This window comes from Anomaloglossus baeobatrachus, chromosome 3 (genome assembly GCF_048569485.1).
Source record: "Anomaloglossus baeobatrachus isolate aAnoBae1 chromosome 3, aAnoBae1.hap1, whole genome shotgun sequence".
Lineage (NCBI taxonomy): Eukaryota > Metazoa > Chordata > Amphibia > Anura > Aromobatidae > Anomaloglossus > Anomaloglossus baeobatrachus.
Window position 1 is genome coordinate 29,820,055 of NC_134355.1, and position 25,937 is coordinate 29,845,991.

Genomic DNA, 25,937 nt, shown 5'->3' on the forward strand with positions numbered 1-25,937 from the left:
TAAAAAAATATGCAGTAAAAAACAATGTGTTAGCTTAGTTTCCTTTCAGATCTTTTAGTTGTTAATCAATTCTTGAGTTATGTAAAGAGTAAATTTTTTAAGATTTAATTATTTTTCATGTTTTAAAATCCCTCAAAATATCCATCTTTTATATCCTACCTTAACATATGCACGTTTTTCTTCAGGGGAGGGAATACATAGCATGAAAACACGGTATACTGTATATTTTTTTGGCTTCAGTGTCCCAAATATCTATCTTCTGTACTTTGCCCAAAGTTTAGAGGTGTCAGTTCTCATATTGGAATATTCTATAATGTAAGGGACGTGCAAAATCCTAGACACATCTCTAGCGACTGCAATGGGAAGCCCATCTGTGCTCACTGATGCCAAGCTCTTGATTTGATTCCATAAAGATGCTGTATAATTCTCTGATCTAATGATAACTTGTGATTGTTATATATTATCCTAACATGAAGGGAAATTTTAGATTTGTTAAAATGTCAAGATTCTTTCTATACAATTTATTTATATTTTGTGTATAAATTATCATTGTTCACATTTTTTGAACAATTATCTGGTATTGCAATAGAGAGGATAGTAAGTAGCTTTATATTTTGTCAATATCAAATGGTTCAGATAGCTTTTTATATTCCAATCCACTGTAGTTAAAGCATGTAGAAGATTGGTTGCCATTGCAGGATTTGTAGGAATTGTCTAAGCATAATGTCCATCTCTGCAAGACTTGTAATGATAGTATTGCAGAGGATAAATCTGTAGTCATTAAACTATCTGGTAAGGAGGTAATCTTGTGTTAATGGATAGAAGTATGTCATGTTCTAAGTTATCTTTTGAGATCTTTTTGTGTAGCTTATCAATCCTTCAAAAAACTTTGTATAAAGAAGTAGTTATTTAAATTTTTTTTAAAAAAATCACAAATTCTCTCTACAAAAACGTATGTAGTTGTGCTATAGGGAGTGATAGGGCACGTACACATTTGTTTAATATAATCACCATGTTCAGAACAAGATTTGTATATCTCAATCCATTGTAGCTAAACAAGTAGAAATGATTCATGTTTCATGAATACCATTGGGTGATTGCTATTCCTATCACACATAAATTGAAGGAATGGTCAAAGAAAAATCAACACTCACACATGACATCCTGACGTATTCCCCAGATCTCACACAACACACACAACAAAGCACTCACATGCCAACCTGATGTTCCCTCCCATACTTGTATAATTCTCTGATCTTCTGATAACTTGGGATTGTTGTATATTATCATAACATCAAAAAGGAAATGTTTAAATTTGTTAATTTTAAGTTTCTTTCTATATCATTTATCTTATATATTTAAAAATAATCATTCTATGAACAATTTTCTGGTATCATTATAGAGAGGTATGTAGCTGTATATTTGGTCAATGTTACCAATTGGTTCAAAAATAGGTTTGAACATTACAATCCACTGCAACTAGAATTTATAAGTTTCTGGCATGCCGATGATTTGTCATTCCTGTTACACAGGATTTGCAGGAATAGTCCAAGCATAATGTCCAATCTCTGAAAGACTTGTATTGCAAAATAACCTTGCAGAGGATAAATCAGTATTCATTAAACTATCTGATAAGGGGTAGTATTGTATTAATGGATAGTAGCAAGTCATGTTCTAAGTTACCTTTGTAGATCTTTTTGTAGCTCATCAATTGTTCAAAAAGCTTTGTATAAAGAAGTAGTTATTTAAAATGTAAAAAAATCCACCAAATTCCAGCTTTTCCAAATTTATCTGGTATGGGTAGGGAGAGAACACCTACACATTTGTTTAATATCCACCCCCTGTTTGAGCAAAAGAATTGTATATCAATCCATTGCAGCTAAATAAGTAGAAATGATTCATGTTTCTTGAATACCATTGGATATTGCTACATAAATTCAAGAAATTGTCAAAGTATGAGGACTGTTCAATCGCTGCAAGACTTGTGTTGTAAATGAGTCTTGCAGAGGATTAATTCCTTAAACTATTTGATAAGGGATATGATACTGTATTAATGGATAGGGCCCTATGGGGAGGGGGCAATTGTCAATAACAGCAGTATAGTAGCATTAGAGAGTACAAGATGTCTCCAAATGTGTAGAGTTTTGTACATTACAATCCACTGTAGTTAAAGCATGTAAAAATTGTTTCATGAATGCTGATGATTGATTGTCATTCCTGATACACATGATTTACAGTATTATCCAAGGATAATGTCCAATTTCTGCAAGACTTGAAATGTAAAATAGTCTTGCAGAGGATAAATCAGTAGTCATTAAACTATCTGATAAGGGGTAATACTGTATTAATGGATTGTAGCAAGTCATGTTCTAAGTTATCTTTGGAGATCTTTTTGTAGCTTATCAATCAACCTTTGTATGGAGAAGTAGTTAAAAAGTAGTTATTTAAAAATTCACCACAAATTCCATCTTCAGAGGAAGATTTGTATTTCTTAATACCTGGTTGCTAAAGAAGTTGAACTGATTCATATTTCATAAATACCATTGGTTTATTGCTATTCTTAACGCACATAAATTATAGGAATTACCAAACTATGATTAATGTCCAATCTCTGCAAGACGTCTCTTGTAAATTTAGTGTTGCAGAGGATAAATATTTAATCATTAAACTATTTAATAAGGGATGTAATATAGTAGTAATAGATAAAAATAAGATATACAGAGAAATTGTCCAAATATAAGGAATGTCCAATCTCTTCAAGACTTGCCCTGCAAACTAGTCTTGCGAAGGATAAATCAGTAATCATTAAACTATCTGATAATGGAGTTTATCTGGATGGTTATAAATTGTATTCTAAGTTAGTTTGTTTGGTGATCTCTTAGTAACTTATCATTCCTTCAGAAAGCTTTGTATAGCAAGGTAGTTTATGTAAAATAATAAAATTCATCCAAAGATACAATTTTTTATATACAGTTATCTGGTGTTATGGGAAGCAATATGGAACGTACACATTTGTTCAATATCACTTGGTTTGGAGAAAGATTTGTAAATATCAATCTGTTGTAAAGTAGAAATTATTCATGTTTCACGAATACTATTGGGCAATTCCTTTTCCTAATGCACAAGATTTGAACTGGTATAGAGTCAGTGAATGAAAATTTAGGTGGATGAATTGTGTTCTGCAACCACTTGTTAATCGCATACTGGGATATCTACAGAACTGGTATGATGACCGTAACATATTACTAGAAGTGAAGTGGTCAGCAAATTGGTCTTGGATGACTCGAGCTGTTATTTCTCTCTATACCAATATTCCACACCAGCAATTAATTATCACATATCTAAATATAGTCCATATCCCTCTGATCTTCAAGCATTCATCAAATCTATATTATCTTTTCTACTGACACACTATTTTATGTTTCATAATATTTTTTTCCTCTATGGAAGTGGAGTTTCCATGGGAGCTAAATTCTCACCATCCATGGCAAATCTTGTCATGGTGTGATAGAAAGAATTCTTAATTTATGCATCAATTCCTTTCTTTCAGTTAATAAAGATTTTGCCAAACACATCCACAATGTGATCCTAATAGGAGATGGTCCTGTATTTGGTACACCACTTTTCCCAAACTGTGTTAACAATAATCAATTCAATTTCCCAGTTTTTCCCATCCCAAGAATGTTACTTTTTTGGATTTAGAACTGAGAAGTTGCCCAAAGGAATTTAATTTCACAAAAAAAAAAACCTTCTGACAACCGACATCATCCAACACTATTTTGCACGCAAAAAGCTTTCATCCAGTTCACACCATTAAATAGATTCCAGTACAAGAGGCTATAAAAACAACTGTAGCTATGCACCTATGTGACCAATAAAGGTCAAGGAATTTAAAAATCTGTAGAGTGCTACCTGCCAATGTTTATCTTATTCATGGAAAGTTATCTGAAGAAACCGCAAGGTAGGAATATTGCACCCTTAAAAGTTTTTTGTTTTTTGTGCTGTTTCAATTTTTTCTTTTAATATCAAATATATATTAAAATGTCTAACTGATTCTACCTGATCATTAAATTGCCCTTTTGACATTGTGAAGAAAAAAAAACCCAGAGCCAGTTTAGTTAAGAACAAAAAGTGTAATTGCACTAAATCCTCTACCAGATATATAAATCATAAATCCACTTTAGTCTTGACATATAACTGATTTTAAAGTCATTGCAAATATTGTCACACAATCTGTCATGGTTTTAGTTGCACGGGTCTGTGGTATAAATAAAAAATTAGAAAAAATATCTGTCATGGAACTCAATCTTACAGGATGACAGAATTCAGAGAGAGGTAGAGATGGGTTTCAAAGCCGCGCCAAAGACCACTGGATCATATTAGCTTAGGATTAATGTTTCTTCATTTCATGCACAGGTCAGGTCAACGCGTTTCAGGAGATACAACTCCCTTCTTCAGGACAAACCAGCAAAGAATCATCAAATCTGCTGTATAGAGAGCCCATACAGCATTATATACCTTAGAGATGACGTCAAGGCACGCCCCCAGAGAGAAAAAAATCGGCGGGAATCAATATCTTTCAAGTCACAAATGACGTAGTACATTGTAATAAAATCATAATACAGATTATTCTGTCATAAGCTCTCTTTTATCACAAGCATATAAACAATAAAGAAATATATTAAAAATTATAAATGAGTGATTTCTTTGTGTCCTAAACAAATATATCTTTATATAAATGTGACAATGCTTATATATATACTCAAATCAGTGTGTTGCATATTGCCTAGAACGCTATTGGGAGCGTCGGGCAATCACTGAACAAGGAACCAGGCACAGTGTGTGAAGAACGTGCAGCTGTAAGCGCCACTTGTAATATATGGATCCGTCTCATGTCGGATCTAATCAGGCATATTTATCCCTCCTATATGAGAAAAAATGGAGGAGGGGAGGAGGCGGAGTGGAAAAAAACCCATGAATTTGAGTGAAAAGGGTATAGGAAGAAATGCGCAATTAGCGGTAACATAATCCCCGCTAAGATACACCATTACATCAACAGATTATTGAAGGGACAGTGATCGTGTAAGAAATTAAAGACAACAATTGCTATATAGCCGTATGCGTGCCAAAAAATCCAAGAACATAAGCATATGGTAGCAAGGGTTCAAATAAGTGGGTGCAGTGACTGTATAAAAATATATTAATAGTATGTGTGAGTATAATTCCTTATAAAAAATATAAGTGCAGAACAGACAAAAACATGGTGAACAGATATTATTTAGAACTTGCATATATCCAGCTACGGCTCACAGGCCTTTGGAAATACAGGTTCACTAAAGGCCCCGTCACACTAAGCAACATCTCTAGCAACATCGCTGCTAACGAACAACTTTTGTGACGTAGCAGCGATGTTGCTAGTGATGTCGCTGTGTGTGACATCCAGCAACAACCTGGCCCCTGCTGTGAGGTCGTTGGTTGTTGCTGAATGTCCTGGGCCATTTTTTAGTTGTTGCTTTCCCGCTGTGAAGCACAGATTGCTGTGTGTGACAGCGAGACAGTAACAACTGAATGTGCAGGCAGCAGGAGCCGGCTTCTGCGGAGGCTGGTAACCACAGTAAACATCGGGTAACCAAGAAGCCCTGTCCTTGGTTACCCGATATTTACCTTTGTTACCAGCCTCCGCCGCTCTCACTGTCAGTGCCGACTCTTGCTCTGTGCACATGTAGCTGCAGGACACATCGGGTTAATTAACCCGATGTGTGCTGTAGCTAGGAGAGCAGGGAGCCAGCACTGTGCGCTGCTCCCTGCTCTGTGCACATGTAGCTGCAGGACACATCGGGTTAATTAACCCGATGTGTGCTGTAACTAGGAGAGCAGGGAGCCAGCGCTAAGCAGTGTGCGCTGCTCCCTGCTCTCTGCACATGGACCTGCAGCACACATCGGGTAATTAACCCGATGTGTGCTGTAACTAGGAGAGCAGGGAGCCAGCGCTCAGTGTGCGCTGCTCCCTGCACGTGTAGCTGCGAAGCGCTGGTAATCAAGGTAAATATCGGGTTGGTTACTATTGAATGCGCATGCTCAATTAAGAGATACGAAGCCAGTGCTCCATTGAGAACTTCAAAGAGACGGCTGGGTCAAATAAGTTCAGGAGCGTGGGAAAAACTACAGTGCGCATGCCCTAATAGACTAATCACCTTCTGTTATGTGAAAACGGAGTAGTCATAGTGTGGACAAGAGGAAAGAACAAGAGGGACAATCCCCCAAAAACAGGCCAAAGAAAGGGAGCTTCTTAGTTATGGTTCAAGCATCCCTGGAACAACAAAATCAGTATGAATGTCATAAAACCATTAATAAATATGTGTGAAAAAGTAATAACTACATGTATGTAATAATTATTAAAAAATAGTATAAAATAGTATAAAAACAATATAATAGGCATTAATCAAGACCTGGCATATAAATTATTACTCAATATAAACAGAATTTACAATAAAAATATATATATGTAAAATATATATATATATATAAAAATATATAAAAATACATATAAAAAAAACGGAGATAAAAACACTTTATAATGTAAATATGTAAATAATATGCAAAAAAACCATATCTTAATAAAATAGATCTGTAACCTCATTGAGCCCAAAGGGTTTAAGAGTATTTAATTTGTATATCCAATATGTTTCCTTTCGCTTTAATAAATCAATGCGGTTATGAGCAAACGGGGGTATTTGCTCAATGGGAGTAATCCTAAGGTTTGATTTCCCATCGTGGCATGAAGTTACATGTCTCGAGAGGCCATGTAGCATGAATCCTATTTTTATATTATGTCTTTGAGAGTTCAATCTCTTGTGTAGTGTCTGAGTCGTTCTTCCTATATATTGTTTGTTGCACTCACAATCAATCATATATAACAAAATCTGACTGACAGGTAAGGTGGGTATTGATAGAAAAAACATCTCCTACTGAGGAATTAAAATTAACCCTTTTGTGTTGTATGGATTTGCAGCACAAACAATTTCTTACTAGACATTTAAAAACCCCCACCATATTGTTAGTGGTTTCCTTGACAGTATTATTTCTCAATCTACTTGGGGCCAGTTGATTTTTTAGACTAGGGGCCCTACGGTAGGTAATCCCCGGTCTTTTCGGTATGGCATCCTTCAAGAACGGATCACTCTGAAGGATATTCCAGTGTTTGTAAATGATGTTCTTAATCAGATCCCCATCATTACTATAGGTAATTAATAGGTTAGAGGGAAAAAGTGTGATCAGATTTCTTATATGAAATTCTATCCTGTGAGATAAGATCTGTCTGTGTCAAGGTTTTATTTTCTCTGAAAGCTTTTCTTATCAATGAGGGGGGATAGTCTTTATCCAGGAATCTTTCCTTCAGGGTATTTGCCTGTATGAGAAATAAATGTAGCTGTTGTTATGGGCTCAATGTTAGGGGCCCGACTGTTAGGATGGGGGATAGATTTTGTTTTTGGATTATTATCAATAGATGTGTTTCTAGTAAAGGAGTCAGACCTCTTTTTATGGAACTTGCTATTAAAAAAACTTTTACTATGGCTTTTACTTTTACTATTAATTCTGTGTCTGTGATTTAGGGGTTCTCTAGTATTATCCCTATGAATGGGATCCTGTGTTCTATTGGGTATTAGGTAAGACCCTATTGCGCTTCTCTTTTCCACAGTTCCTCTCCAGGATGACAGAATTATCTCACGAAAAGCACTTAAACTAGGAACCTCTTATCAACCTAGTCTTTACAAAACGCATATGCGTAATCAGTCAAAAACATGGCTATTGGTGTTTTTTTTTTTTTAAAATATGGACAATCTCCATGTAAAACTTGCAATTTTTTTCAATAACTTTAATATTAGCAAAAATTATCCTTAAGAAAGTTTTTTAAATTGTAATTTATTCTCAAATACTGGAGAAACAGGAGTATATCATGCAATCATATAATAAAGTGCATGTGCTTAGATTCATAAGGACTCCTACATGCCTTTGCCCAATGTTAGACACACTTCCCAAAATAAAGACCTTGAAGTATGTTACGCTTTTTTTATTACCTCAATGATTAGTAAATCATCTGCTTTCTCGGGGGATCTGCCTCCTGTCAATACTGAAGATTTTATAGCTGGTCCTCAGTATAATCAGTTGGTACAGCTATGTGTCCGCGGTGCCAGTGTGTGTCAGATCAATTTGCGATTGTGGTGCACACCAACGGGGCCAGCTGACAGAAGCAACAGAGATCCGAGCGCAACAGCGCAGGTGCGGGGACACATCACCAAGGCACCTGCGCATGTGCCCTCCCTCATGTGGTCTCTGGCGGCACCAGCCAGAAAGGCTTGCAATGGCAGTGACAGGGGCCCTCAGCAAGGTGATCAGTGTATCTTCTTAGCAGACAAGTCAGCCTGTGTACACCACAGTATAATGGCATCCATTCAAGGCCTTTTGGCCACCTAGTCTTTGTCAAGGTGTAATATAACCAATATCTGCCGTGTGGAGGGTGCTGCAACCATTTACATGTACAGTACGTGATACTGTGCTATGTGGCTTAACTCAAAATCGTTGGGTAACATAATTGCCTTTGAAAATAATAATAAAGGACGGTTCTCTTCAGTGTTAAAAACTGGTTTCTTCCACCTGATTTACAATTTTAAATCGGTTTAGGAAACACTAAATAATGAACAGTGGATTATGACTTCACGGGTATAATAAAGAAAATTGCCTTATTTTTTGTGGGTTAAATTAGCATTATATTTAAAAAATATTCTTATCATTATGGGATTACGAATAATCATGAAATTATTACTTTGATCCTGTGAAACAGAACCTATAATGGGTGTATATGTACATGTCAATTTAAACTCACAAAGAGATTATGAACGTTAACTTCAAGACATGTCACTTGAAGCCAGTATCACCAAGCTGCAACTTGCCTACCTTGGACACATCATATGAAAGAGAGCAATCACTGAAGAAGGAGATCATGGTCAACAAATAGAAGAAACAAGGCAAAGAGGAAGACCAGCAACCCAATGGCTTGATACTATCAAGATAACGGCAAAGTCCTTGGTGGACCTATCTAAGCTGCACACGATTGATCTTCTTACCTGTCGTTCATCCATTTAGTCGCGATGTCTTGAGATCGAGCTTAAGGCAGTTAAAGAAATTAGCCACACAACAGCAATCACTGTCACCCATTAGGGCTGGTTCGTTCACATTTGCACATTTATCCTCTGCTTGGGGAGCGTTAAGTTGTGTTTCCTAACTAGATCCTCCCCTCATCCCTTCCCCAAAAAAAGAAAGAAAAGAAAATTCTGAGAGCAAGATCCATGAACAATGTACGGATTCCTGACAGGGCCATCTATTACGACAGGCTAAGTCACTGAACTCCATTGTGACTTTGTTCCTTATTTTTCGATAGTCACATCAGCTTTGTTCATTAAATGTATTTGAAGAATCTCAAATTATATAGAGGGATATTTAGGATAGAGATACATGATCCATGGTCGACCCAAAATAACAGAGGCAAAGAGATTAGCCACTAAACAAAAAATAATTGCAGAAAAGGAAAAAAAACATTGCACTCATTAACTTAGAGTTTTGAAAACGTTGGACACAACATAGAGAGAAAAACGTCTATAGTCAAACATAGTTTTACATTATGCAACAGACATAATTCCCAAAATAAAGACCTTGAAGTATGTTACGCTTTTTTTATTACCTCAATGATTAGTAAATCATCTGCTTTCTCGGGGGATCTGCCTCCTGTCAATACTGAAGATTTTATAGCTGGTCCTCAGTATAATCAGTTGGTACAGCTATGTGTCCGCGGTGCCAGTGTGTGTCAGATCAATTTGCGATTGTGGTGCACACCAACGGGGCCAGCTGACAGAAGCAACAGAGATCCGAGCGCAACAGCGCAGGTGCGGGGACACATCACCAAGGCACCTGCGCATGTGCCCTCCCTCATGTGGTCTCTGGCGGCACCAGCCAGAAAGGCTTGCAATGGCAGTGACAGGGGCCCTCAGCAAGGTGATCAGTGTATCTTCTTAGCAGACAAGTCAGCCTGTGTACACCACAGTATAATGGCATCCATTCAAGGCCTTTTGGCCACCTAGTCTTTGTCAAGGTGTAATATAACCAATATCTGCCGTGTGGAGGGTGCTGCAACCATTTACATGTACAGTACGTGATACTGTGCTATGTGGCTTAACTCAAAATCGTTGGGTAACATAATTGCCTTTGAAAATAATAATAAAGGACGGTTCTCTTCAGTGTTAAAAACTGGTTTCTTCCACCTGATTTACAATTTTAAATCGGTTTAGGAAACACTAAATAATGAACAGTGGATTATGACTTCACGGGTATAATAAAGAAAATTGCCTTATTTTTTGTGGGTTAAATTAGCATTATATTTAAAAAATATTCTTATCATTATGGGATTACGAATAATCATGAAATTATTACTTTGATCCTGTGAAACAGAACCTATAATGGGTGTATATGTACATGTCAATTTAAACTCACAAAGAGATTATGAACGTTAACTTCAAGACATGTCACTTGAAGCCAGTATCACCAAGCTGCAACTTGCCTACCTTGGACACATCATATGAAAGAGAGCAATCACTGAAGAAGGAGATCATGGTCAACAAATAGAAGAAACAAGGCAAAGAGGAAGACCAGCAACCCAATGGCTTGATACTATCAAGATAACGGCAAAGTCCTTGGTGGACCTATCTAAGCTGCACACGATTGATCTTCTTACCTGTCGTTCATCCATTTAGTCGCGATGTCTTGAGATCGAGCTTAAGGCAGTTAAAGAAATTAGCCACACAACAGCAATCACTGTCACCCATTAGGGCTGGTTCGTTCACATTTGCACATTTATCCTCTGCTTGGGGAGCGTTAAGTTGTGTTTCCTAACTAGATCCTCCCCTCATCCCTTCCCCAAAAAAAGAAAGAAAAGAAAATTCTGAGAGCAAGATCCATGAACAATGTACGGATTCCTGACAGGGCCATCTATTACGACAGGCTAAGTCACTGAACTCCATTGTGACTTTGTTCCTTATTTTTCGATAGTCACATCAGCTTTGTTCATTAAATGTATTTGAAGAATCTCAAATTATATAGAGGGATATTTAGGATAGAGATACATGATCCATGGTCGACCCAAAATAACAGAGGCAAAGAGATTAGCCACTAAACAAAAAATAATTGCAGAAAAGGAAAAAAAACATTGCACTCATTAACTTAGAGTTTTGAAAACGTTGGACACAACATAGAGAGAAAAACGTCTATAGTCAAACATAGTTTTACATTATGCAACCCACGGACATTTTACTTCGACACACTCACCTGGATACAAAGTGGATGCTGTGGACATACTGGTAAATATTACAGACTAAAATCAAATTATAAGAAATTGTAGGTAGACATTTAATAATTAAAATGCTTATAAATTTACAATTTGTATAAAACATGAAAATCAAAATTATTGTCACAGCAGTTTAAGGGCTTGTGCAGGCAACAGTGTTTTACAAAACATCAAATTGCACTTGGACCAATGTTGTATGGGTCGTATACGTCTGATTTTCTTTCGGACCAAGTCTGTCCAAAGAAAAAAATGCATCATGCGCAATTTGCATCCGTAAATAGGATTGTACTCAGCCATGTACGTCAATGAGTTTGTGGGAAAAATCGGGCATCAGTCAAGTGCAGTACTATTTTTCCTGACTGACAGAATACAGAATTTTTTTCCCCATCTCCTCATTCCAGAAAATCGGATCCCACTGATTAAACTCTGATCATAATTTGAACTGAGTGTGGTTAGTATAATTGGACCGATTTTCTTTAATGAGAAAAAACATGGTCATGTGACCCTAGCTTAAGACTTACTTATTGACACAACAAACCAAGTGCCCTATGAATGCACAATTGTAAATTGTTTTTAAAAATTATTCAGCTCTGTGTCGTTGAAGCGGTTGTCTATTAAAGATAGCCACTGTGTCTTATATAGACATCATTGGAGGGACGTCTAGACTATTGGCCATAGAGGAAAACCAGTGAGTGTCTATGTTGGTGCCGTTATGAAGTAATCCCTAGGGAATGGTGGAAGTAGAACGAAGATGTCCAAAAAAGACAAATTAACCACAATAAGTTGTAATTATAAAATAGAACATCAAAGGCCACAGAAAGGTGAAAACCCAGTCCATATGGCACTCCTAAGGCATCAATTCCTTCTCTTTAACAAGGTTCTTTTATATTATGTTACAGTCTTTTATGATCTTTCCATCTTTTGCTCAAAATGTATCCATCCTTTGGGAAACCCCATCGGCTCATGTTTGATGCAGCAGATCTTCTCTTCAGAAAGTAAATAGTTGGATTTTGCAAATAGATTTAATTGTCTGATCGAAGGCTCTCCAAGTCCAGCTGACACTTATCCCCGGATTTTGGGAGATTGTCCTGTATGCTTCCATACTCCATGCTCTGCATCTGTAAGTGATGTCCTTCATTAGGTGTATTTTTGTCCCTTGTTTTCTTCATGTTTTCACCTTCAGTTTCATCATCAAAATCACTGTCCTGTAAAATTGAAATCTTATTTATCAACAATTTTGCTGTAGTCTATTTTTTCTCTCTTGATTTTTTTTTTTTAACACAAATGGTTACATTAAAGTGGTACAGAGATTGGCGATCTCCATCAGAGAATGAATTAAACCGCAGCACACGTAAGCCACTCACACTCCATTCACACGTTCTGGTGCGATTGTCCCAGCTGCTGTAAGTCTCCTCAATCAGCCATTTTTCAACTCTCTTTGGTGCATGTGATAACTTTAGATTTTGGGACACTTACTTTGTATGCATATTTCTCTAGAATTAATTTATAGTCTTACCTCTTCTTGTGCTCTGTGGTATTCATCAATGGCGTACTGATATTTCGAAGCATTAAGACCGAAAAGTGTTGCCAGCTTTCCCCCGAGGTAGTCACAAGCTGAAATGAGAAGATAGGACCATCTAAAAAAATACTCACAAAAAATATATTGAAGTGTATGTCATTTCAGTTGATTTTTCAGAATAAGCTGTTGTGTGTACATGAGAATAAACACTACTGTGTGCAGAATTTTAGGCTAGTTGTATTTTAGAGGATTTTGTTTATTATTGATCAACAACTATGTTCTTAATTAACCCAAAAGACTCCTAAATATCAAAGCTTAATATTTTTGAAAGTTGGAGTGTTTTTTTTTTTTAGATTTGGCTATCTTAGGAGGATATCTGTTTGTGCAGGTAACGATTACTGTGCAGAATTATTAGGCCACTTAATAAAAACCAAAAACACATCTCACTTGTTTATTTTCACCAGGTAAACCAATATAACTGCACAAAATTTAGAAATAAATATTTCTGGCATGCAAAAACAAAACCCCAAAAAATTGGTGACCAATATAGCCCCCTTTCTTTCTGATGACACTCAGCAGCCGACCATCCATAGATTCTGTCATTGCTTGATCTGTTTACGATCCACATTGCGTGCAGCAGCCACCACAGCCTCCCAGACACTGTTTTCCCTCCCTGTAGATCTCATATTTTATGAGGGACCACAGGTTCTCTATGGGGTTCAGATCAGGAGAACAAGGGGGCCATTTCATTATTTTTTCATCTTTTAGATGTTTACTGGCCAGCCATGCTGTGGAGTAGTTGGATGCATGTGATGGAGCATTGTCCTGCATGAAAATCATGTTTTTCTTGAACGATACCTACTTTGTCCTGTACCACGGCTTGAAGAAGTTGTCTTCCAGAAATTGGCAGTAGGTCTGGGAGTTGAGCTTCACTCCATCCTCCACCCAAAAAGGTCCCACAAGTTGATCTTTGATGATCCCAGCCCATACCAGTGCCCAACTCCACCTTGCTGGCGTCTGAGTCGGAGTGGAGCTCTCTGCCCTTTACTGATCCAGCCTCTGGCCCATCCATCTGGCCCATCAAGAGTCACCCTCATTTCATCAGTCCATAAAACCTTTGAAAATTCAGTCTTAAGATATTTCTTGGCCCAGTCTTGATGTTTTATCTTATGTTTCTTGTTCAGAGGTGGTGGTTTTTCAGCCTTCCTTACCATGGCCATGTCCCTGAGTATGGCACACCTTGTGCTTTTTGATACTCCAGTAACGTTGCAGCTGTGAAATATGGCCAAACTGGTGGCAAATGGCATCTTGGCAGCTTCACGCTTGATTCTCCTCAATTCATGGGCAGTTATTTTGCGTCTTTTTTGCCCATCACGCTTCTTGCGACCCTGTTGGCTATTTGCCATGAAACGCTTGATTTTTCAGTGATCACGCTTCAAAAGTTTGGCAATTTCAAGACTTCTGCATCCCTCTGCAAGACATCTCACAATTTAGAACTTTTCAGAGCCCGTCAAATCTCTCTTCTGACCCATTTTGCCAAAGGAAAGGAAGTTGCCTAATAATTAAGCACCCCTTATATAGGGTGTTGATGTCATTACACCGCACTCCTCATTACAGAGATGCACATCACCTGATTTACTTAATTGGTAGTTGGCTCTCAAGAATATACAGCTTGGAGGACAACATGTATAAAAAGTATCATGTGAACAAAATACTCATTTGCCTAATTTTCTGCACACAGTGTATTTTTGGCCATTATATGATTTGTACCTTTCATTTTCTACCAGGTTACCGCTCTGCTGGTTATAGCCCTAATTTCCAGTTGTCTCTGAGCTAATTGGTGGACACTAGCTGCTATGATGTCTCCCATACACAGCACACACTGACATGAGGGATTCCTGGTCATCTGTCTTTAAGTAGCACATGTCCAGCAGCAGTATGGAGGACATTGTACAGCAGTAATGTGCAGTGTAGATGTGAATCCAGCTCTGGAGTGAAATAGAATCCTTACTAGAAAGCAGTAGCACCATCTGTGTTTCTCTTTGCTTATTTTCTCAGTTTGCTCCTCTCTCCAGAGATGCCAATAGGCTGCTGTAATCTGGTCACTCACTAAGCTGGTAGTCCTAACGAAGACAGATTTTAGCAATTTTTCACAGTGAATGATGAGTTCAGGAGGATGGAGAAGTTGCTCATTTCTATCATTTATCACTCCCATATGTCAGTACTGTGAACCTGTGTCATCTTACACACTTGCTTGATTGCCACTTTTGGTTCTAAGTCACCAGTTCTAGCCCATCATAATAAAAATAAATATATATATTTATGGATCATTTTAGACAGTGTTTTCCCATCTAATAAAACATGTAACATGGGAACTATCCCTGCACGTGTTTAACAATGGAGTCCAGTAGAGGAAGGATGTAGCTTATGATTTCCATCATCGATGGGGCTTAATTGTAAAATGAAAAAACAGCTTTCTTTCAAAGAAGCATTAGTTTTGATCAGAAGCTGATCCCAAAGACCGCTCAGTGATCAGATTGAATCTGAGTTGGAACAAAAAGTCTTGAATTTACCTTTAGTGTAACCAGGTGGAAAACTAAGTATTTAAGACCCTTATAATGCAAGGACACGGTTGTGCCACCAAAGCAGCTGTGGTTTCATAGTGCGACATTATATCTTGCAGGGTAGCCCTGGCCTAATTTAATTTCAAAATTATTTCAATTTAATTGTGGTCTTAGAACCTTGTGATCAACAGAGGCTCCCTGTCACTGGGCACCAGACCAATTATGCCTTTCTTTTATAATCTGGAGTGTCCTCTGCGTTCGAGTGTGAAGATCCACATTTTTCTACATGTCCTTAAAGACACAATGTTACCCCCTCTTAGCTCTCTTAACAACCTCTGATGTTAGTTCCTCCATTGTTACCCTCTCTTACCTCTCTAACAATCTCTGATGTTAGTTGCTCAAATTAGAAATTGGAGTATCATAAATGAAAACTCTTCCTCTCCTCTTCGACATATCAGACATTTATTTTGAATTTGAAAATATTTTTCTGAAGGATTCTCTGCCCGCACATACTGTGTCTTTTGTATAAGCTCTCTTAAGCCAAAGTGACAAAAATAAATAGATTAAGATATATCAAGAAATCGATAAAAGAATTGGAAGTTGATATCTCAGGAAATTATTGGAAAAATTATTTTTTTTTTATAGACAAATCTATAGTTTATAGTGCAAGCTTAAAGCGAGATTCTTACTCAATATCATTGCCCTACGTCTCTGCATTCCATATTTCCTTCTCTTTCTGATTAATGTTGGCGCTGTAAGAAGGAAAGGGGTATCATGCTACATTCTGTACTGTATATGGTAGTGTTGTGATAGCCTAATCCAATTTTGGGAATCTTTTTTTTTTATAGCTTTGTGTCCATTCTCTCAGGGTCTATCAAAGCTCAGTCTGGGTCTGTTGAGATTCTTTTTAACAGTCGCGTATCTACTATTATTCTGCACTGGAAATAGCCTCAATCTACGATTTAAGTAGATTGGTTCCACAAGATGATTCATCTTTGTAAAAGTGGAGACCTTGTGTGCCATTATAGAGTCCCCGAAATTTCATTTGCTATATGCTGTAACATAAGGAATAATTAATTTTCCTCTTTGTTATGTGTTCACCCTCCACCTCATTTTTTTTTTAATTTCTACACCTTCGCTTTTTTCCCTCATCACATAACTATCTCTCTTGCTTTCCTAATATCTTAAAATACAGATCACATCCTTCCAACCTTTTTTATGCTCCAAGGTGCAATGTCAGACCTATCAGTTCTAAACTCAGTTGTGTTCTTTGATTTCATAAGAATGTATATGGGTTTTTTTCCACTGTGTTCTGTATAATAATCTTTCTCAACTCTATCTATAGATTTTGAAAATCTTTAATAAAAACATTAAATTTAAAATTACTTAATTTCTATAATCTTCCCTTACTTATTGGGTGGTTTTCACCAGTTGACAAACATCGTAGTTTACTGACAACATTTGTACCAGAACTGTAAGATAAATACCTGTGATAACTTACTGAAAAAAGTGCTTGTTGCTATTCGAAGAATCCAAAATTGCACGTATGTTCTCCAGTTCATCTGCTTCTGCCGACAAGAACATCAAAGAGTAAGTCTATAAGAGCAGGATGCTTTTGCTACATTCAATAATTGTCTTGGTCATAATAAATGAAAATAGTTCCCTTTTCATGGGAGTTTTCAGTGAGTAGAAATTAATCTTGAAATATCTCAGACTGCAAAAACAAACAAAATACCCTCACCGCAGGTCCCATTTCAATACTCACCTGGGCCCTTTCTCCCCACTGCCCCCCCCCCTTCTCGACACACTCAGGTAATATGTGGTAGGGTAATCAATGGCTAAAGAGATCACCTCTGTGACCAGTGATAGGCGAAGTGTTATATCCCAACCTTTACTTGTCTGTCTTTAATTGAACTTTGACAACACTCCTAGCCTTGGAACAGGCTGTGTATCTATAGGAAATGCCATCAATGTCTCATAAACTCAAATCATAGATTTCTGTAACCTGTATCTATCTTCAAAACGGTGAATAGAAAGGTGGCCACAAATGCGTCTTTCTTCAGTCACTTGTAAAACAGTTTGAAAAGCAACCACACAAGAGCCCTACACTTCATCAGAAACCTCATGGAAGCCATTCATAGGGGCTGTGGCACGAGTTGGCTCATGGTACCTCTTATGCTGCTTGTCCCAGAGGTAGGAACTACATTTATCACACATTTATAGGCTATTCATGGAACATGTTATAAATGTATTTGATGAGATAACTATATTAGTTCTTCCCTTGCCCAGGCATAGGTCATAGTTTTTTCTTGGACTGGCACATACCTCATTCTGGGGATAGATTCTGGTTCCAGAGAGGTTAGACCTGCATCTATCTGTCATTTTTTACATTCTTTGGGTATGTCATCACTTTTTCCTAAGCCTGCGCACAGGTTGTCCATTGGTTTTTGCATGTACAAGATGCACAAATACCAGTCAATTTGTTGTCAATCATGGGTTAAATGATGTTTTTGCAACTAGTATACACTGCTCAAAAAAATAAAGGGAACACTACAAGACTACATCCTAGATAATAATTGTATTCACTTGTATAGCACCATTAATTCCAAATCACTTTACATATGGGAAAAGTAAATCTGAAAGTTCATGATGCCATCATTGAAATGGAACGAAACCAGCAGTGCTGATGCAGCCCAATGTAAAGACACTGCCACAAACATGTTTTACTGTAACCACAGTGTATTTTCTTTCTACTACTCACTTTTGTGACACCATATTTGAAGCTATCAATTCCAAAACCATTTATCTTGGTCTCATCGCTGCAGATTATAAAGTTCCAGTAGTTTTCATATTTTGCAGAATGGACCCTGGCAAATTGTAGGCAGGCTTTTTTTGTATTTGGGTTTTTAAGAGAGGTTTCTTCATGAATGACACCCACATTCCTCTGCAGTGTACGCTGTATTATGTCATAAGAAATACTCCAGTTTAACTTTCCACTTTAGTTAACAACAGTGAACTTGAATGTTGATTTTCTTTTCAAAATACGTTCCTGTTTAGGTGTTATCTTCCGTGGTCAGCCTATGGATGTCTCTGTGAGATGGTTGCAGTTTCATCCATGTTAAATTTTTGTATCACTTTTGCTACAATATTGTGACTGATAAGAAAAGCTTTGCTGCTCTTTTTATAGCATTCATCTTTGTAATGTAAAGTTTTCTTTCTTGGGTCTTATGACATTTTTCTTACATGTGGTGCTATTGCTCACTGCTTAACACTAGAACTACTGGACTCGTGACACCTATATAGGAATGCATGGTGCAAAGTAGTCAAAATGACTACCTCAGTAGTTCTAGTGTTAAATAGGAAGGGGTTGTCTTTCTTAAGTAACACACTTTTGACACCTTATTGGTTGACTTCTCTGACTGGAAGTGTCTCACCCCATTCTTCTTCAACTGGTCCAGATGCCATGATGACTTTAGGCATTCACAGCTAGAGTCCACAGACTTCCATCTTTTTGGGTTTTCAACAACATATCCTAAAATGATGTCCGGTCACGTGTCACCATCTCCTGATGCTTCCTGCTCGGCAAAACTCTGCGACTCCTGCCACACAGTCACATGATCATGACATCATTGCAGGTCCTGGCTGCACCACTAGGATGTGTTTTCTTTATTTGGGAAGTAGCTTCTGCTCTGCCCCTACAGCATCCGCAGCTCATAAGCTCTGGGTGTGCCCCTTCAGATAAGAGGCCCTGGGCGACCACCTCCCTCTGCCCCTCGCACACCCCGTAGCTATGCTACTGTCTATAGCTCATTGTTAATAAAAGTAGACGTTACCAGTGTGATATGACGGCCGCTCTCTGCTTTCCTTATCTCACTGCAGAACGAACTGTGAGTGATAACTACAGATCTGAATAAAGGAAATATTTCAGTTTAAAATCTTTATTCATTACATAGTGGAATGCACTGAGAAAAATAAAACATAAGAAGGATCAAGGAAAGGCAAAATTTGATGTCTCATGGATGTCTGGATTTGGAATACTACTCCAAATCAAAGTAGAAAATCAAATTACAGGCTGATCCAGCTTCAGTAGAAATTCTTCAAGACAAGGAAATGAGGCTCAGTAGTGTGTGGCCTCCAGGTGCCTGTATGACCTCCTGTGATACCAATGTGATATGACTGAAGACTGAATATGATTTAGATAGGGATCATAATCAAAAGAAAGGAGTGATCCCAGATATTATTTGACCTATCAATAATTCAGTATCAAAGAGATGTCCTCTGGATAACCAATTTCACTATGATGACCAAAGAATACATGTCAAACAGATTTTAAGATAATGAGGAAGTAACATTTATAGTTCCACTTACCGGAAACTTGTGGTTGGCTTAAAGACAGGTGTAAGGAAGCTTGCATATGAAATTTACGGCTCATTGCAATATTTCACTAACACTATGGTCAACTGTGGTCGGTCAGTTGTCAACTGGCAGGATGTACAAGTAAATGTGCAGGAAGCTGCTGGTGCCCACAGCAGTTTGTGGTCAAGTTACATGAACATGACTCAGCTGTCACATTGTTACGGGGGGCTGTCTGATAATAACCGAAAGGAGTATCAGACAGTCAGGGTCCACCGTGCAAAGACTTTGCTGCAGACTATGGCAGAGTGCAATACCTCTGTTAACTCACAGTAGGATATAATAAGAAAGTAAAGCAATTCCTCCCTTACTTGGAGGGTGTGTGGAATGATCTCTGTTAATAATCACAGAGACAAAGGCAATGTGTGCGAAATGACACCTACCTAGGTCCGCTCTTCTAGTGGTGCAAAAGAGACGAACAGCAGCGTAAGCCGCACAAAGCTCCTACCTGCGTTCGCTCCACTAGTGTGCGAGGACACGAACCACTAGATATGGCACCTGCCTAGGTCCGCTCTTCTAGTGGTGCAAAAGAGACGAACAGCAGCGTAAGCCGCACAAAGCTCCTACCTCTGTTCGCTCCCCTAGTGTGCGAGGATACGAACAACTGCCAGACGCAGTATAAGGAACGTTACCCTAGCGGCAACGTCCACCTACGAGTTGAATCACAAGGCCCAGCCAGACCATGTGCCTCAGGCACCTGCCTATGTCCGCTCCCCTAAGAGGTAAGGATACGGACAGCAGCCGAAGCTGTAAGGTATAAGAACGCTACCCTGCCGGTAGCGCTCACCTAGCATAGACAGAGGAATGCCTAGAGGAACGCGCACAGAGCGTCTACTCATATGCATGAACCAAGAGGACTGAGCACCATGCGGCGTGTGTCAGGGTCTTATATAGACTCTGTGCCTCATCCAAGATGGAGGACACCAGAGCCAATCCGCTGCCAGAATGACAGGAGTGACGTCATGCTGGCCTATCACCGAGCAAGACGTCACAAGCACATGACCAGCGACCAATCGGCATAGAAGGTGTCAGAGACATGTGACCTCGTGTCAGCGATGATGTCACCCGCACATGTGCAATGGCTCCAAGATTGGACTTAGTCTCCGGCGCTCGCACATGTGCAGTAGCAAGAAATCTGGACTTAGTCTCCAGCGCTCGCACATGTGCAGTAGCAAGAAATCTGGACTTAGTCTCCAGCGCTCGCACATGTGCAGTAGCAAGAAATCTGGACTTAGTCTCCAGTGCTCGCACATGTGCAGTAGCAAGAAATCTGGACTTAGTCTCCAGTGCTCGCAGCAACCGTAACAGTACCTCCCCCTCAAGGACCTCCCTCCCGGCGACGCAGATAATCGGCAACTAAGTTGGGAGCATGGACAGCCTCCTCAGGCTCCCAAGAGCGATGTTCCGGGCCATAGCCCTCCCAATCTATCAAGAAGAACCTGCGCCCTCTAACCATCTTAGAACCAACTATGGCTCGTACCTCATAGCTAGAGCGAGAGGAATCAGAGGCAGGAGAGTGCACTTCACGAGCGTGAGGTAAAATAGCCGGCTTTAGCAGTGAGACATGGAATTTGTCATGAATCCTAAGATGGACAGGTAACTTCAATTGATAGACTACAGGATTTACCTGTCGAAGAACCTCATAAGGACCCAGGAAGCGAGGAGCAAATTTGACAGAGCTCACTCTAAGTCTCACGTGTTTTGCAGAGAGCCACACAAAGTCCCCTGGAGAAAAGACAGGAGCCGGGCGACGAAACCGATCGGACACCGTCTTCATACGGTCCTTAGCTGCTTGGATCGACTCTTGAGTCCGATCCCAAACCTCTCTGGCATTAGTTGCCCAGTCGGCCACAAGAGGAGGAGGTGCAGCAGCGGGAAACGGTACCGGTACCCTAGGGTGTTGCCCATTATTGAGTACGAACGGTGTCTGCCCAGTGGCCTCAGCCAGCGAATTGTTAAGGGCAAATTCTGCCCAGGGTAGGAGGGAGGACCAGTTATCGTGGTTCTCAGCAACAAAGTGTCGAAGGTATATAATCATAGATTGATTGGTACGTTCAACCAAACCATTGGTCTCCGGATGGTATGCCGAAGAGAGATTCAACTCAATTTGCAGAAGGCTACAAAGATCTCGCCAGAAACGGGAAGTAAATTGCGGGCCTCTATCACAAATGATACGATCTGGCATCCCGTGAAGCCTAAAGACATGCTTGAGGAATAGTTTGGCTAGTACCCTGGAAGATGGGATTCTCGATAACGGTACGAGATGAACCATCCGGGAGAAATGGTCCGTAATGACCCACACAAATCTATGTCCCTGTGAACATGGAAGATCACCCACAAAGTCCATGCCTACCACCTCCCATGGTCTATCTGGCACTGGTAAAGGATGCAAGAGCCCAGCCGGTCTCTGCCGTAATGGACGGTTGCGAGCACACGAGTAGCAGGAACCGACATATCTCTTGACGTGGCTGGCTAAGTGTGGCCACCAATACCACCTCTCCAGTAACTCTCGTGTCCGCCTAATACCAAAATGCCCACCCACCTTTGAGGTGTGGGCCCATGACAGTATATCATTCTGTCGATCAGGCGGAACAAAGGTCTTGCCCGGTGGGATTTGGTCTAACGTCACAGGGGAGAGCGTATGAAAAACCCTGGAGGGAAGGATAAGACGAGGTTCGTCAATCTCTTCCTGGGTAGAAAGCATAGAGCGAGACAGGGCGTCTGCCTTGTTATTCTTACTCCCAGACAAATAGTTGATGGAGAAGTGAAAGCGGGAGAAAAACAAGGACCAGCGGGCTTGGCGAGGATTCAGACGCTGAGCGGTTTGTAAGTACGTCAGATTCTTATGGTCTGTATAGACCTGGAAAGGATGTTTCGCTCCTTCCAGCAAGTGACGCCACTCCTCCAAGGCTAATCTCAAGGCGAGCAGTTCCCTATCCCCAATGGTATAGTTTCTCTCTGCCGGTGAAAAGGTTTTAGCAAAGAAGAAACACGGCCTTTTTCTACCTGCACCGTTCTTTTGATACAAGACTGCACCAGCACCCACTGAAGAGGCATCAACCTCTAAGAGGAAGGGCTTACTCTCATCGGGTCTTTGAAGAACGGGAGCAGTTGAAAAGTGTCTTTTTACTGCCTCAAAAGCCTGAGATGTCTCAGTAGACCAGGCTTTGGGATTAGCACCTTTCTTAGTCAAGGCCACCAAAGGGGCCACCAAAGTAGAAAAATGGGGTATGAACTGCCTGTAATAATTTATGAATCCTAAGAAGCGTTGCACCGCCTTCAAGGAATGAGGTTCGGACCATTGCAGGACAGCAGAGAGCTTCGCAGGATCCATAGCCAGACCCTCTTGTGAGATAATGTAACCCAAAAAAGGCAATGAGGACTGCTCGAATACACATTTCTCGAGTTTAGCAAACAATGAGTGCTCCCTTAAACGGGAAAGGACACGAACGACATCCTGACGATGAGTCTCCAGATCAGGAGAAAAAATCAGGATGTCGTCCAGATACACCACTACTGAGGATAACAGTAAATCCCTGAACACATCATTTACGAAGTCCTGAAATACTGCGGGTGCATTACATAACCCAAAAGGCATGACGAGGTATTCATAGTGACCGTCTCGGGTGTTAAAAGCGGTCTTCCATTCGTCACCCTTTCGAATTCGTACCAAGTTATACGCACCCCGCAGATCCAACTTCGTAAAAACTTGAGCTCCTCTCAGTCTGTCAAAGAGCTCCGAAATTAAAGGTAATGGGTATTTGTTCTTTATTGTGATTGCGTTGAGACCCCTGTAATCTATGCAGGGACGCAAATCACCCTCTTTCTTCCGAACAAAGAAAAACCCAGCTCCCGCGGGAGAGACAGACTTACGAATGAACCCCTTCTCTAAGCTCTCTCTTATATAGGTCGACATGGCCTCCGACTCAGGTATCGACAGGGGGTAAACCCTGCCTTTAGGTGGAACCGAACCTGGGATAAGGTCTATGGCACAGTCATACGGCCTATGGGGTGGAAGAACCTCAGCACCCTGTTTGGAGAACACGTCAGCGAAATCCAAATAGGGTGTAGGTATGGGAGAGAGATCAGTTGATGCAACCGCAACGACCTTAGGTGGTAAGGGAAGACATTGGGACTGACATTTCGAACCCCAACTAATAATGCTGTCAGACTCCCAGTCAATGTGAGGAGCATGAGTCCGAAGCCATGGAAGACCCAGAAGGACGTCGTCTATACCCTCAGGTAAAACAAGAAAAGAAATCTCCTCTATGTGACCCTGAGACAGGGAAAGGCGCAAGGGAACTGTCCTCAATGTAATGGAGTCAGACAACATAGTTCCATTAACAACACGGACAGGAATAGGCGCCTCTAACATGATAGAGGGAATATTGTGTCCCTTTACAAATCCTGAGGACACAAAAATCCCGTCAGCTCCGGAATCCACAAAAGCCATAATAGGCCATGTATTCTCAGATAACGAGAGCTGACCTGGGATACAACACTTAGAGGGTGCAGAAGACGTCTCTAGTAACCCCCCTCTAATGGTTACTAGACCAGGGAGTTTCCCTGACGACTAGGACACTTGTTGGCATAGTGCCCAGCCTGACGACATACGTAACATATAGGAGGACCAGACTTGCGTAGTCTGGAGAACGTATGACCTAACTCCATAGGAGTGGGAGATGTTTCAGATGCTGAGGAAGATGGTAGTGGACCCTCAACAACTGGAATAGCCCGATGCTTAGGGCGTGAGGAAGAGACCTCGAGTCTACGTTCCTTGTGGCGTATATCGATCCTCGTTGCTACTGTGATCAAGTCCTCCAGAGAAGCAGGGACCTCACGAGTAGCAAGGGCATCCTTGACATAGCCTGCCAACCCTCTCCAGAAGATAGGAATCAACACCTTCTCTGGCCAATCTAGTTCTGCCACCAGAGTTCTAAAAGCAATGGCATAAGAACTAGTGGATAATGAACCCTGAGATAGATCTAACAGTCTCAGGGCCGCATCATGGGTAACCTGCGGACCCATGAATACCGCCTTAAGAGCATCAAGAAAGTCTTGATGTCTCAGAGTAACCACATCAGAGCGCTCCCATAGGGGAGTCGCCCATTCTAAGGCTTTGTCCTGAAGTAAGGAGATGATAAAGCCTACTCTGGACCTCTCCGTAGAGAAGCGAGAAGAGTTAACCTCTAGGTGTATCTGACACTGACTAATGAAACCACGACATGATCTGGCATCGCCAGAATATCTGTTTGGTAGAGCAAGTCGAGGATCATGTGCAGATGTCACCATGGTCTGAGGTTTATCCTCTATACTCTTGAGCCGTGACTCAAGTACTTGTATGTAACGGTGTAACTGCTGATATTCTGCCATAACTGCCAGACCCTTGGCTCAGTCCTAATGTTACGGGGGGCTGTCTGATAATAACCGAAAGGAGTATTAGACAGTCAGGGTCCACCGTGCAAAGACTTTGCTGCAGACTATGGCAGAGTGCAATACCTCTGTTAACTCACAGTAGGATATAATAAGAAAGTAAAGCAATTCCTCCCTTACTTGGAGGGTGTGTGGAATGATCTCTGTTAATAATCACAGAGACAAAGGCAATGTGTGCGAAATGACACCTACCTAGGTCCGCTCTTCTAGTGGTGCAAAAGAGACGAACAGCAGCGTAAGCCGCACAAAGCTCCTACCTGCGTTCGCTCCACTAGTGTGCGAGGACACGAACCACTAGATATGGCACCTGCCTAGGTCCGCTCTTCTAGTGGTGCAAAAGAGACGAACAGCAGCGTAAGCCGCACAAAGCTCCTACCTCTGTTCGCTCCCCTAGTGTGCGAGGATACGAACAACTGCCAGACGCAGTATAAGGAACGTTACCCTAGCGGCAACGTCCACCTACGAGTAGAATCACAAGGCCCAGCCAGACCATGTGCCTCAGGCACCTGCCTATGTCCGCTCCCCTAAGAGGTAAGGATACGGACAGCAGCCGAAGCTGTAAGGTATAAGAACGCTACCCTGCCGGTAGCGCTCACCTAGCATAGACAGAGGA

At 40.3% G+C, this 25,937-nt stretch overlaps 1 protein-coding gene across 1 annotated transcript in view; it reads right to left on the minus strand.

Annotated features, from left to right (window-relative positions):
- Positions 1-11,465: 11,465 nt before the first annotated feature.
- The window catches only part of FAM177B (family with sequence similarity 177 member B), an 85,693-nt gene continuing 71,221 nt past the window's right edge, over positions 11,466-25,937 (minus strand). The window contains exons 3-5 of the mRNA XM_075337972.1: positions 16,980-17,046; positions 12,912-13,009; positions 11,466-12,600 (exon numbers count right to left, since the gene is read on the minus strand). Coding sequence (XP_075194087.1) covers positions 12,418-12,600; positions 12,912-13,009; positions 16,980-17,046 — 348 coding nt within the window. The 3' untranslated portion in view covers positions 11,466-12,417. The remainder of the gene's footprint in view (positions 12,601-12,911; positions 13,010-16,979; positions 17,047-25,937) is intronic.